At 29.5% G+C, this 12,589-nt stretch overlaps 1 protein-coding gene across 2 annotated transcripts; it reads left to right on the top strand.

The window, feature by feature from the left end:
• Nucleotides 1–1,078: 1,078 nt before the first annotated feature.
• On the top strand, nucleotides 1,079–12,322 carry LOC111032232 (protein singed). 2 transcript variants are annotated; one of them, XM_022312500.1, is made up of 7 exons: nucleotides 1,079–1,278; nucleotides 4,111–4,610; nucleotides 4,692–5,109; nucleotides 11,233–11,389; nucleotides 11,504–11,665; nucleotides 11,760–11,896; nucleotides 11,956–12,322. In XM_022312500.1, exons 2-7 carry the CDS (start codon nucleotides 4,125–4,127, stop codon nucleotides 12,156–12,158), a joined length of 1,563 nt encoding a protein of 520 aa, XP_022168192.1. In that variant the 5' UTR covers nucleotides 1,079–1,278; nucleotides 4,111–4,124; the 3' UTR covers nucleotides 12,159–12,322. The 2 variants fall into 2 exon arrangements, with proteins under 2 accessions (XP_022168192.1, XP_022168193.1); XM_022312501.1 differs by lacking the exon at nucleotides 1,079–1,278 and adding an exon at nucleotides 3,682–3,803.
• Nucleotides 12,323–12,589: the final 267 nt, after the last annotated feature.

Consider the following 12,589-nt stretch of genomic DNA (forward strand, 5'->3'; position numbering starts at 1 on the left):
ACGTGTACTACAAACAATGGATTTGTTAAACATAAATATTTGCATAATATAATATATTATATTTAATTATAATTTAAAATATACATGTTCATACAACTTACAAGTATACAGATATATTTTATTAAAGCATCTAAAAAGTGGATCACGGTATGAATAAATACGCGCTCGTAACCTGTTCATGGCGTATTTGCCACGGTGATGGGACCGATGGAAATGCGTATAATATATTATAATTTATAATATTAATTATTATACATATTATAGTACACAATAAACTTAAGTAATATACTAATATAAATGATTATGTATCGAGGTATAAATGTGCAATCTCCATGGTGTTAAAACAAACTAACCTTACTTAACCGGCACTAGACGTCTACACTGAAAACAATGTAAATATGTAATATACTATAATAATATGTTAGGTAGTTTTCTAATACTATGTATGCTTTATGTACAAACATATAATATTGAAATCGCATCATATTTGTAATTCGTACCTAAACATTAAAATATAAGTAGGTACTGCAACTTAAACGCGCCGCACTGTGACGTGCTTTAGATACCAAAATACCTAATAAAGCGAAATCATACAGCGCGCCGAATAGCAAATATCAAATAACAAATAATAATACTAAATATAAAAGCCTGGGATAAGAAGAACTGAAAAGGTAAAATCGAAGACTGGAGAGGACGAAAAAATAGAAGGCGACGGCCGAAGAGACCGCGAATTGTGACGGTCAACGTTGCACATAGTACAAACTACAAGTGTCGAGTTCAAGGTAGGACACGACACGCGTGCGCGGTGGGACCGCGGTATGCAGTGGTAACAGTGGTAGCGGATGTGGTATTCTGCTCGTCTTCGACACAAGTCGTCCGCTACGCGCACCACCGGTGCTCTTCGGACGGCAGACGCCAGTATAATATACACTATACAGTCGTGGGTAATAGTAAATAGTATAGTACGCCACATATTCTGTCGCTCCAATCCGATAGGTGTCGCGGGGCAATACGTTCCTCACCGGCTCACTGCAACTCGACCGGCAACCCCTCCCTTTTCCCAGTCGTCACTGTTATAAACAAATAACAACATAACATCGTACGGAATCGTACTCGTCCGGCAGCGGTAGTCCTGCAGTCCCGTTGTTGCACTCTTCGTGTGCGCTCGTGCCGGTCGTTCGCGTCTTGTTGTCTGCTGTTTAACGCGTATCGTCTTCTCCACGTCCGAAAAGCCTTGTCGTCGTCGTCGTTTAAATAGATAATATCACGACACAATCGGTACGTATGCACATGTGACATTTACTATTGTAGTAATAACGCAGGTTATTTTTTTATTCAATCGCAATGTATTATCATGTCAATATATAATATGTCAATATTGATGTACGATATGAAGAAATGAATAAAGGCTACTCTCGAGACTCGACGACAGTATTACATTATGTTAATACGAATATACGATCGTTGCGGCTATCACATTATCGGATCAATAGGCATTTTAATAAATAAACTTGCGTTCATCGTTTGAGCGGTTGTTGTAGCGTACGGGGTTTTCCGACGTCGGACCGCTCGCCGGCGTTTTCGTCGCGGCGAAAATCGATTTTCCGCCTCGCGGATATCATTTTGTGTTCCCGATTGTATCGAATTTTTGGGAAACTCACAACACATCATCGTTTTCGTCTCCCCAGCAGCCGCCATAGATTTGTTTACTTTAAAATATTTTGAAGGCGCAGTGCACGCGCAGGCGCTAGTATATTATAATATTATTTTGATGTACTACGACCCTCTCCATCACCACCCCAAAAAAGGGCTCTTGTCTTGGTGGTAGGTATGAATTGTACTTTAAAACCGTGCGTGGTGTGTCCGCGGGGGTGGCAGCCGCTTGGCTTCCGCCTATCCGTCTGTGACCAACCCCAAACCATTACCGGGTGTGCGCCTCGTCGCCGCCGGTCCACCGTCTCTCCGAAACGTTTGGACGGGCTTCATTTAGTATAAGAGTTTTATATTAAATCATATAGCAATAATATTTATTAAATAATACCATAATTATAATAATATGTTAGTGATATATTATCATATTATTATTATAGTATACTTCTCAGGCTCCCGACAATATCGTAATCGACATAAATGTATAATTATAACTAATATAGCTTAATAGCCCCCCCCCTCCCCCTGGGGGTTGTCATATTCGATAGTTGGTTATTTTCACCGAGCTTTTACTCGTCTGCCCGCAGATATATTTTTTCCTTTGAAAACTCAGTTTCTTGCAGTTATAGTATACAGATTTGATTTCTGCACTAGTGCTGACCCATCAATGTGTTTTTTTACTATACTTCTCTGTACTTGCAGACGTGTTGATTAATTACTACTGTACCAGTGTACTTTGTAATTATTCAAATAATATGTTTATACGTATTAAAAATGTTATTGATTCTTCGCAAAATCCCGACCAACGACCAATCCAGTGATCCAGCTATTTTACGATTTCGTAGGTTTTTGTCACAAACCACAGTATTGTGATGAACTTAAGAATTGGTTTTTTGTTGGTTTTGCTACGTTATTTATTATTGCAGAACGTATACTTCACTGACTATATGTATATTTAACGTGATTCTCCATAACGAAATGCCATGAGGTTTATATTTAAAACTTTAAAGGTCAGTCATTTGTTTTTATGCACGTTCAGCGAAATAACACCAAAATTAAAAAACTTTGGTCCTTTATTATCGGTATTCCGGTATTTTGTTCCAATGGTTTAATATAATTTCCCATTTATTATTGTATAAAATTAGTTATTAGTTATTATTATTTATTAGGTATTATTTATTTGTATCGATCAATCCAACTTCTACAACTTGTTTAACGTTTGTCGTTTTTTGTTGATAGACATTCAACACGACATGATGAAAATGTTTGATTTTATAAATGTAAAATATAATATTACGTTACCTACGTATTGTTTAATTATATATTCATGTACATTGTGAATATGAGTACACAAATATAAAGCATTGTACGTTTGTTCCCATTTAGTATAATGAAAATCCTCTTAATAAAGGTTAGGTATTAGATACCTAAATGTTAGTACTTCAATATTTCTAATTATTTAAAAAGTTCTATTTTTAATTTTAAATGGGTACTTAATAATAATTATAATACGTGTTGGTATATTATAACATTTTTGAATTTACTTACCTGTGCATTTTTTAAAACATAACAAATAACAACAATATCGTAACAATCCAAAGTTTACGTAAATAAGTAAATAATGTTTATAAATTATCACCAATTAAAGTTGAAATTTAAGGTTATCTAAAAATAATACAAATATGCATTAATAACTGCATTATAATTTATAATATTATATAAGTATAGATTTCACATTGTGCGTTATGTGTATAAATTATACTGTATTATATTATAGCCATTAGGTACCTACTTATTGATAATTTAAATTAGAAACTGTTTATTCTACCTATTTGATGTACCTATCTACTTGTTACAATATATGCTTTATGGTTATACACTATAGTGATAAATAATCTATAATGATAGCCTGTTGGCTGTTGGTACATCAGTATATGGTTATGGTGTACTCGTTATTCATAGTAAAATAAAAATAACTATATAAACATAGGTACATTAAATAGTAGAGTAGATTACCTATAGGTTGCATGAAGGCTTCATTAGGTGACAGAAAGTAATGCAAATGATGTGCTTATTAAGAGTGATACGGTTTATTTAGTATTGTAAATTATTGAATCCAAGGTTGAACGTAATCAATTTGATTTTTAGATTTGGTACGTAAAAGAAAAATTTTTATTAAGATAAAAACAGTTCGGAAAAAAAATAATTTTAATCCACTAAATAATTTGTTAACGAAATATGTCTAAAAATAGAAATACATACAAGTAATAAACTATTAATATTTTTATAAATGATGCACTAAATAAAACAATCATTATAATATATTCATATATATAAAAAATAATGTTTTATAACTATCTAATTTAAGAGAATCTAATGATATTATTAATTTATGTATTTATACAATTAGGCCTATTATGATTTTTATAAACTATAAGATTGTTTTTGTTTTTTTTTCAGATTGATTTTCAGTCATGAACGGATTCAATAATCATGAAATCAACGAAGGAGGTCATAAGCATTCAGTATCACCATGCAGTTGCTGGACAATTGGTTTGGTCAATGTTGATTCTAAGCGTTATTTAACAGCCGAAACATTTGGGTTCAAAATCAATGCTAATGGTGCATCGTTAAAAAAAAAACAATTATGGACCTTGGAACCAAGCTCTAATAATTCACTATTAAGTGATGGTCCTACTACGACAATTCGACTTCGATCACATTTAGATAAATACTTAGCAGTAGATACTTTTGGAAATGTGACTTGTGATGGCGATGATCCTACTGATCCCGGAACTGTATTTCAAGTTTCTGTAACTGATGGGAACTCTGGTAGCTGGGCATTGAAAAACGTAGTACGAGGTTACTTTTTAGGTGCTTCCTCAGATAATCTTAAATGCACGGCGAAAGCAGCAGGATCCAGTGAACTATGGCTAGTTCATTTAGCTGCAAGACCTCAAGTAAATACAATTGTTATGATCAAATATGTATAATATGTAGTTTATGTTAAGACACTATTTAATCTAAATATATTATTTAAGGTGAACCTGAGATCAGTTGGACGAAAACGTTTTGCTCATTTGTCTGAAAACTTAGATGAAATTCATGTTGATGCAAATATACCTTGGGGCGAGGATACACTTTTTACCCTCGAAGTGAGACCTGATGATGACTTCAAATATGCCATACACACATGTAACAATAAATATCTATCTAGAGATGGAAAATTAGTAGACACGTGTACATCCAATTGTTTATTTTCACTTGAGTACCACTCAGCTGGGTCTTTAGCTTTGCGAGACAAAGTTGGTGGTTATTTATCTCCAATTGGTTCTAAAGCACTTCTTAAAACACGATCACAGACAGTTACCAAAGACGAGTTGTTTACTCTTGAAGATTCTTTGCCACAAGCAAGTTTTATTGCTGCTCTCAATTCAAAATATGTATCAGTTAAACAAGGTTAGTAACTAATTAATAAAATATTTGATAATATTTGGAATTCGATTAGGTGTAAATGAATAATTATTTGCTGTCCAGATCCTCTGTGTTCTTGCTAAATTCTGTCAGTTTGAGTGTTAGTTTTACTCCACAGGTTTCACTTAAGTAGATCATATCTTACCATTAAAAAACTTTGTGTCTGACTTTTAGTCTATTAAATATTGTTTTTTTATTTTATTTTTAATGTGTGGAAAACAGTGTTGCACATGTCACTTTATTCGCCACTTAAAGATAAAAGTAATGAAGTTATGTTGATTGTTAATCAAATAAAATTGTCATGAAATGACTTCATTTTTTTATCAGGAAATTACATATTTACATTCATCTTTTATGTTAATATAAATTGTTCACAGGTATTCCTCTAATTTCTCAACATTTGACACACAAAAAAAAGTAGAAAATAGTAATAGGTTTAATCTGAAAAAGACATAAACTTTTTTTTTTCTAAATGAATGAACTTTTTAGAAATTAAAACAACAGTTTTTTTAAATTCCCAATACTCGATACGATAATACATTTTATTATTTTGATACAAATATACAATTCTAACACAATTACTGATTATGTTACAAACAAAGTTAGTAATGTTGTTAAAATAGTGGGTTGCGTTACTCCCAAACACACTGGATATTTTAAAACAAATAGTTTATACCATTGAAATTAATTAATATAGTTCTCAGTTTTTATGGGTACTGTCTTAACTTGCCCTCCAGCAAAAAATTATATTTAATTTTCTTATTTTAAATTATATACAATTATGTCATTGTGATTGGTATAATATAAATTATACACAAAAATGTAAAAAAACAAAATACATAATTATACCTAATTACAAAGTTAGTTTGACAATTTGTGGAGAAGTAACTTTCATAATACTCAGAAAGTTTTAAAAATAATTTTAAATAAGTACATGTGTTTTGAAGTTCCGTGAATGATGGGCATTTTTTGAACAAAGATTCTGTCCTAAATTACAGCACCTATAGTAATTTGTATGGAATTCAACTCGCAGCATTAAAACCTGTTTGCTTTCCTATAACATTTTACATATTATTTTTTTACGCACAGATAATTGACCCCTTTAATTCAAACTACATTTTATTAAAATTTAATTTGTCATGTTAATAATTAATACAATGAATACATGGGTTAATTTGCTTAGTAGTAATATTCCATATAATGTTTTTATTTACTCATTCATTTTAATTACCCATGCATTTAATTTTTTTCTTTAATTATAACATCGAATTATACACATATAGTTGCGTTTTTTCGGATTTATTTTTAACAATTTATATTTAACTCTGCAATTCATATGAAATACTAAGTATCATTCGTCGAGCATTAAAATACTATGTCTATATATTTATATGAGTATTTAATTTTGAAAATTCATCGTGATGAAATTCAATGTGGCTCATTAATAACTATATCCTATATCGTACTTTTATATAGTTAACAATTTAAATAGTACTTAGTAACTATAGGTATCCACTAGAATAATAATAAATAATAAATAATATACTATATTTTGTTTATGTACGAGTTTTTTTGATACATCCTTAAATCATAATTTTTTATAACTATGTTGTTACAACTGTTTTAAGAATAATAATATTGTGGTACACCGAAGGAAGTTCATACTATTATATTATTAGTTATTACATGGATAGAATAATAAAACACAGTGAATGCAATGAATCAATAATGCGTCATTCGTGTTAGTTTTGTTTAATAAAATCCTTAAACAATTTTTTTTACAAAATGTGTTCAGCTAAAAATCGAATTTACAAACATCCATGTCATGTAAAAAATAATACTATGCAAGCAAAAGTAAATTTGCTAAAAGTCACTATAGAAACTGCACCATGCAGTTAGGTACTTTTTAGTAATTTCTTATATTATGTTCTAGTTTATATTTTTTTCATTATATATTAACGTCGACTACTCGTCTTGACGTCTTGTTAAACACCACAGTTCGAGGATTAAACCAATTATAACACAGGTGAATAAACCTCGTTTTTCTTCTTTATAATTGTTGTTTTAATTTGACACGGTCTGGCGGAGACGCATTTTCGTAGCTCTTCAAAATACATGGTTGTTGTATCTCCAATTTTACTTACCGTGCGTATCTTCGGATATTCTGTTCGCATACAAATAATGTATATTGTATAATCTAACGACGTCATTACGTCATTCATTCTTGTTTGCATTACAATTTGATTATTAAAATTATTCTTTCTTTATAATATAGTTCTATCATTATTGTTTCCAATTTATTATTATTATACGGATGTATTTTTGTTATTTAATCCGAATTTAATCAACACTACTTGCCGATGTATAGGAATTAAGCGTTAGACGTATCATTATTCATTGTATTAAAGCATTTTATGTATTCAAATATAATTAACGTTTCAGAGCCTCTTTGATAAAATTGTCTTTAAATAACTTGAACGTGCATTGACCGTTGTATTGTAGGTATATCAATTTTTATGATCTCAAAAGTTGGGTAGTTAGGTACTGTTCATAGACGATAGACCTTATACAGGTATACTCTATTAGGATAAGGTCTATGGCACCACCTAGAATACAATACCCAATACATACTGATAGCTACATTGTACACATGGTCATGAATCTGTTTACATACTGTATTACTGGCATAGTAGGGTGACACACCCTTATTTTATCGTAAAACTACGCAAATAGTACTTTTAACAGCTGCGTGCAGTATTTACTTGTTACATTGTATTTAAATCCTAGTGTATTTGAAAAGAAATCAAACAATATTATTTTTTCCTTTTACTGCGTTCATCGTTGTCTGACGAGAAAATGTATTCATTTATTTTTAACTATGCTAAAAAAAAATCAGGAACTATTATCATCAATATTATTATTAAGCATAAGGATAATATCATTATGTAACGTATTTTAACCGCAAATAGTTGATTATCTATAAACAGCTCATTCCTATTTTAATTTAGATATTTTTAGATATTCTGTACGTACTGGTTTTATTAGCAGGTAGTGATAATTATTAATTATAATTTATAATAAACATGTTGGCATAGGTACTACGAATTTAGTTCAATAACTCAATTTGATAATGATATATCAATGAATATTAAAATACCCTTCCTTAATTATATTGTTTTGGTTAAAATAATTTATTATTGAGTATAAATGTTTAATAATTTTAGATAGGTAATGGTTTATAATTAATGGGTAATGAGTACTGACTAAAAAATAATTATAAATATAAATTAATGGCGTCATCAAAATAATTATGTTTTGATAAACACTTTTAACATTTAGGAGTTAGGTATGACTTATAAAGTAAGAGATAACACAATATTTTCATATTTTTTTAATTTCTCCAAACATTGACCATTAACTATAAAAAAACTTGAATACATAACTATTGTTAGATTTGTAAACCATATAATATTTCATATAAGACTATACCATATTAATAATTAATATTGGTAATTAATCTTTTTTGATATTCAAAATTCATTGATAGTATACTACTCTGTGCATTATACAATTATTATAGTGGTTGTACAATTAATAATATTTAAGATACCTTGGAGTTTGTTGAAAGTACTTACAAATTAAACATATTAAAAATTTAAATATTTAATTTAATTTATTAAATGTCAGTTATTATTTTAAATTAAAAATTTGTAATCATTAATCACTATTTTATATGTAATCGATATATGATGAACATAAGTACAAATAAAGATACTCGATACTTTTGAGTATCATATTGTAATACTATATACAATTTATGTATAATGCATGTATCTTGCATGGGTATACTGCTCATCCCTGTGCATAAATAAAGTATATTTCCCATTTTATATTATGAATTACATTTTTTTTTTTTTGCTTTGAAATAGAGCAAGGGAGGCTCTGTGTGAACAATATTACTCCTCTGCTGCCATCATTTTTTTATGTTTACAATACACTAATTCAGATACCTACTCAACACTTTATAAATACAATTATGGTTGCTTCACCTTACAAACTTAAAGTAGTAAAATATTGAATAAAATTGATTAAGAATGGTCCAACTGTCTTTTTGCGGTCTACTGTCGCATGCATCTACGTGTGAGGGATAAGTATCAATCACAGCGATATTATTTATTACCTAGTAATAATTAATATTTTAAATAATATATATGTAATATGTATATTGTACAAATATTATAACTTCGTATACTTGAGTTGCATGTGCATTCAAACTTTTGTCGGTATTAATTACCGGTTTTTATTTTTTCCTAATGTTTCTCTAAAGGGTTAAGATTCTAGAAATTATGTAAGTTAAATAGTTGTCGTAAATATTACACAAATGTAAACGTATTTATTTTAAAATATGTGTCGAACCTAAATTACCTAAACTGGGACTATGATACTCTATTATTATGACTAATTAAAATAATTGATAGTAATATTATTTTTTGTTTAAGAAATTAAAGACTGGCAAAACTCATTATAAAAATATCATGCTTTAAATTTTAATATACAATTATATTGCTGCAGATTCTACAATATTATATGAAACATACGCGTTGTAGACATTTTCAAAAATGTTTTCTAAAGAAAAGAAAATATTTTATTCGTGAGTAACGTGATATTTTGTATGGCATTCAGTCGCCGAGACTAGGTATTTAGAACTGTTAAAATGTTTAGATGGGTAACTGTGCAAAAAGCTTACTAAATTCTCTTCTCAGTTAATGAAGCTAATTATAGTTAAACCACAGTCTACTGAACACATTGAAATAGTAACATGTTGTTTTAAGAATTGGAAATTCTGTATTTTGCACTACCTACGTTTCTTATTCATGTAACAATTATCACAACAGGAGGAGGGAGTATTTATGGATAGTTCTTTTAGATATACATTTAAAATAAATAGTCCGCGCAAAACAATTAATTTAATTGTAATTGTATTCAGTCTAGTGGTAAGATTTAAATTAAGGTGTACCTACTGAAATTAGTCATAAAACATTAACTTTATAGTTAATCTCAAATAAATTAAATTAAATAGTGTATTGTAACATTCTCGAATTCTCACTTCTTTTAAAACTAAATGACTTCGTACCTAATAGGTTATTGTAAAAACTGTTCTGTTTACAAGTAATCTTATCATGTCTAAAAATGTCACCAGTATTTTTTGTCTCCGTCTTGCTCCTGTAAATCCACATGACGGTTGCATGACAATTATGAATAGCACAATATATACGTTCGGCAGTTAACGTTTATCTTGTTAGTTTTTATGTTAAAGACAATTGTATCACCTATCCCGTACCACCTATTATAAACTTAAGGGTAAAAACATTTATTGATGATCGTGCTCAAGGGGTATTCAACGTAGGCACTTGACTTCTTTGCCAACTTCCTCCTAAGTATTCAATATTATTATCAATAATTAAATTATTATGTTATACTAAATCCATACTAATCCGGCCCTGGTTATGTCTGTGCACGCTTATGGTTTTATTGGCGGTGTTTTTTCGATGTTTGAATGTTAAAACGTGTCATGAGGTTTTTTTTAAATAAAATAACGAAAAAACCTCTTTAGTGAAACTGAGAATTTCGTTACCATTACGTTAAATAATAGGTCAATTCAGTTTGATATCAAATCTAACAAGAAGTGAACGGCTAAATAATATACATTTGCTATGTAAATTTACTACTTAGGGATAACAAATGTGGGTAATTTTGCTGGCCTCTTAATAATATGTCTTAAATCTGTTTAAAAACGGTTTCCGTGTATATACATACTATATAGCCTATATAATAATTAAGATAGATCCATATAGCCTTGGATTTTTAATCAAACTTCAACCTAGGTAATTACTCGTTTACCATTTTGTTGTAAAGTAAAGATTTAAAAATTGTAGAGTTAACAAAAAAATGGATCTACTTAATTTCACCTATTTTATTTTTAAATTCATTGAAATATCCAGGGATGTAGGTAGTAGGTACATTGTAACTACCGGTTTCATATAGGCATCAATTTCTATGGGTTCTTATAGAATAACATTTTTTTTAATAAATATAATCCGATTGCAGGGGTGGACGTTACAGCTAACCAAGACGAAATATCCGATCACGAGACTTTTCAACTGGAATTCGATCCTTCCACTAAAAGATGGTACATACGTACAATGCAGGACAGGTATTGGACTCTCGAAACCGGAGGTGGAATACAAGCTGTTGCCGATAAGAAGTATGCGAATTATTCGTCTTGTATTTTACATAAATCGTAAATTTAATATAATATTTATTTATGTTTGATCATTGTTTAATGATATTATTGTTTTTGATAAAAATAAATAAATAGATCATCGAATGCTCTATTTGAGTTGGCATGGCAAGGGGATGGATCAGTTTGCTTCCGTGCGAATAATGGTAAATACGTCTCTACAAAGCGGTCTGGTCATCTATATGCAAATGTTGATGCTATTGATGATGCTTGCAAATATTTCTTTTACCTCATAAACAGGTATGCTCTCCCATAAAATATTTATGTTTTTGATTTACAAATTATGACTATTAAATTACCTATATTACACATTTGTATTGGCTTATCTTTTTAGACCAATATTGGTATTAAAATGTGACCAAGGATTTGTTGGATACAAGTCATCATCAAGCCTACGCCTTGAATGTAATAAGGCATCATATGAGACTATACAAGTTGAACGGTCTGATAAAGGAATTGTATTTTTTAAAGGTATTATCATAAGGTTTTGATTAAAGAATTTATTATTATTTCTATTCATCTTCATTTAGGTCAAACTAACAAATATTGGCATGCAAATGACGAAGGCGTTTCTGTGGAATCTGATGTACCTGAAGGATTTTTTATTGAATTAAGAGAACCAACGAGGATATGCATTAAAAGTGTTACGGGTTATTATCTGTCTGCTGGAAAAAATGGAATGTTTAAACTTGGTGATGGAGATTATAACAATGCCACGAAATGGGAATATTAATGAGTATAATATACAACAATATTATGATATCTTTGAATACGTGTGCACTACCAAATGGGCAAATAAAACTGAAATAAAAAATAGTAGGTGTGCTTATGAATACGACGGGACTTTTTTAATATACATATGTATAACAATAAACAATAATAATGTTAAATCAAATAGTTTAATGATATAAACCCAAGTTTTTTTATTATTATTTATTATTTATAAATACCTGATTACAAATTTCAAACAAGTCTCAATCTCGTTAGTTCTACTTATAAACATAATTATAATATAAATACAAATATAGAATCTGAGTAAAATAATTTAAATATTGAAACAATAATTAATAACCTAATGGTAATTTTATGATAAAAGTATCATACCTTCTATTCTAACAATATTATCACTAAGAGTATCTAAACTTTTTGTGTACTGATAAAATT

The sequence above is a fragment of the Myzus persicae genome, unplaced genomic scaffold (genome assembly GCF_001856785.1).
Source record: "Myzus persicae strain clone G006 unplaced genomic scaffold, MPER_G0061.0, whole genome shotgun sequence".
Taxonomy (NCBI): Eukaryota; Metazoa; Arthropoda; class Insecta; order Hemiptera; family Aphididae; genus Myzus; species Myzus persicae.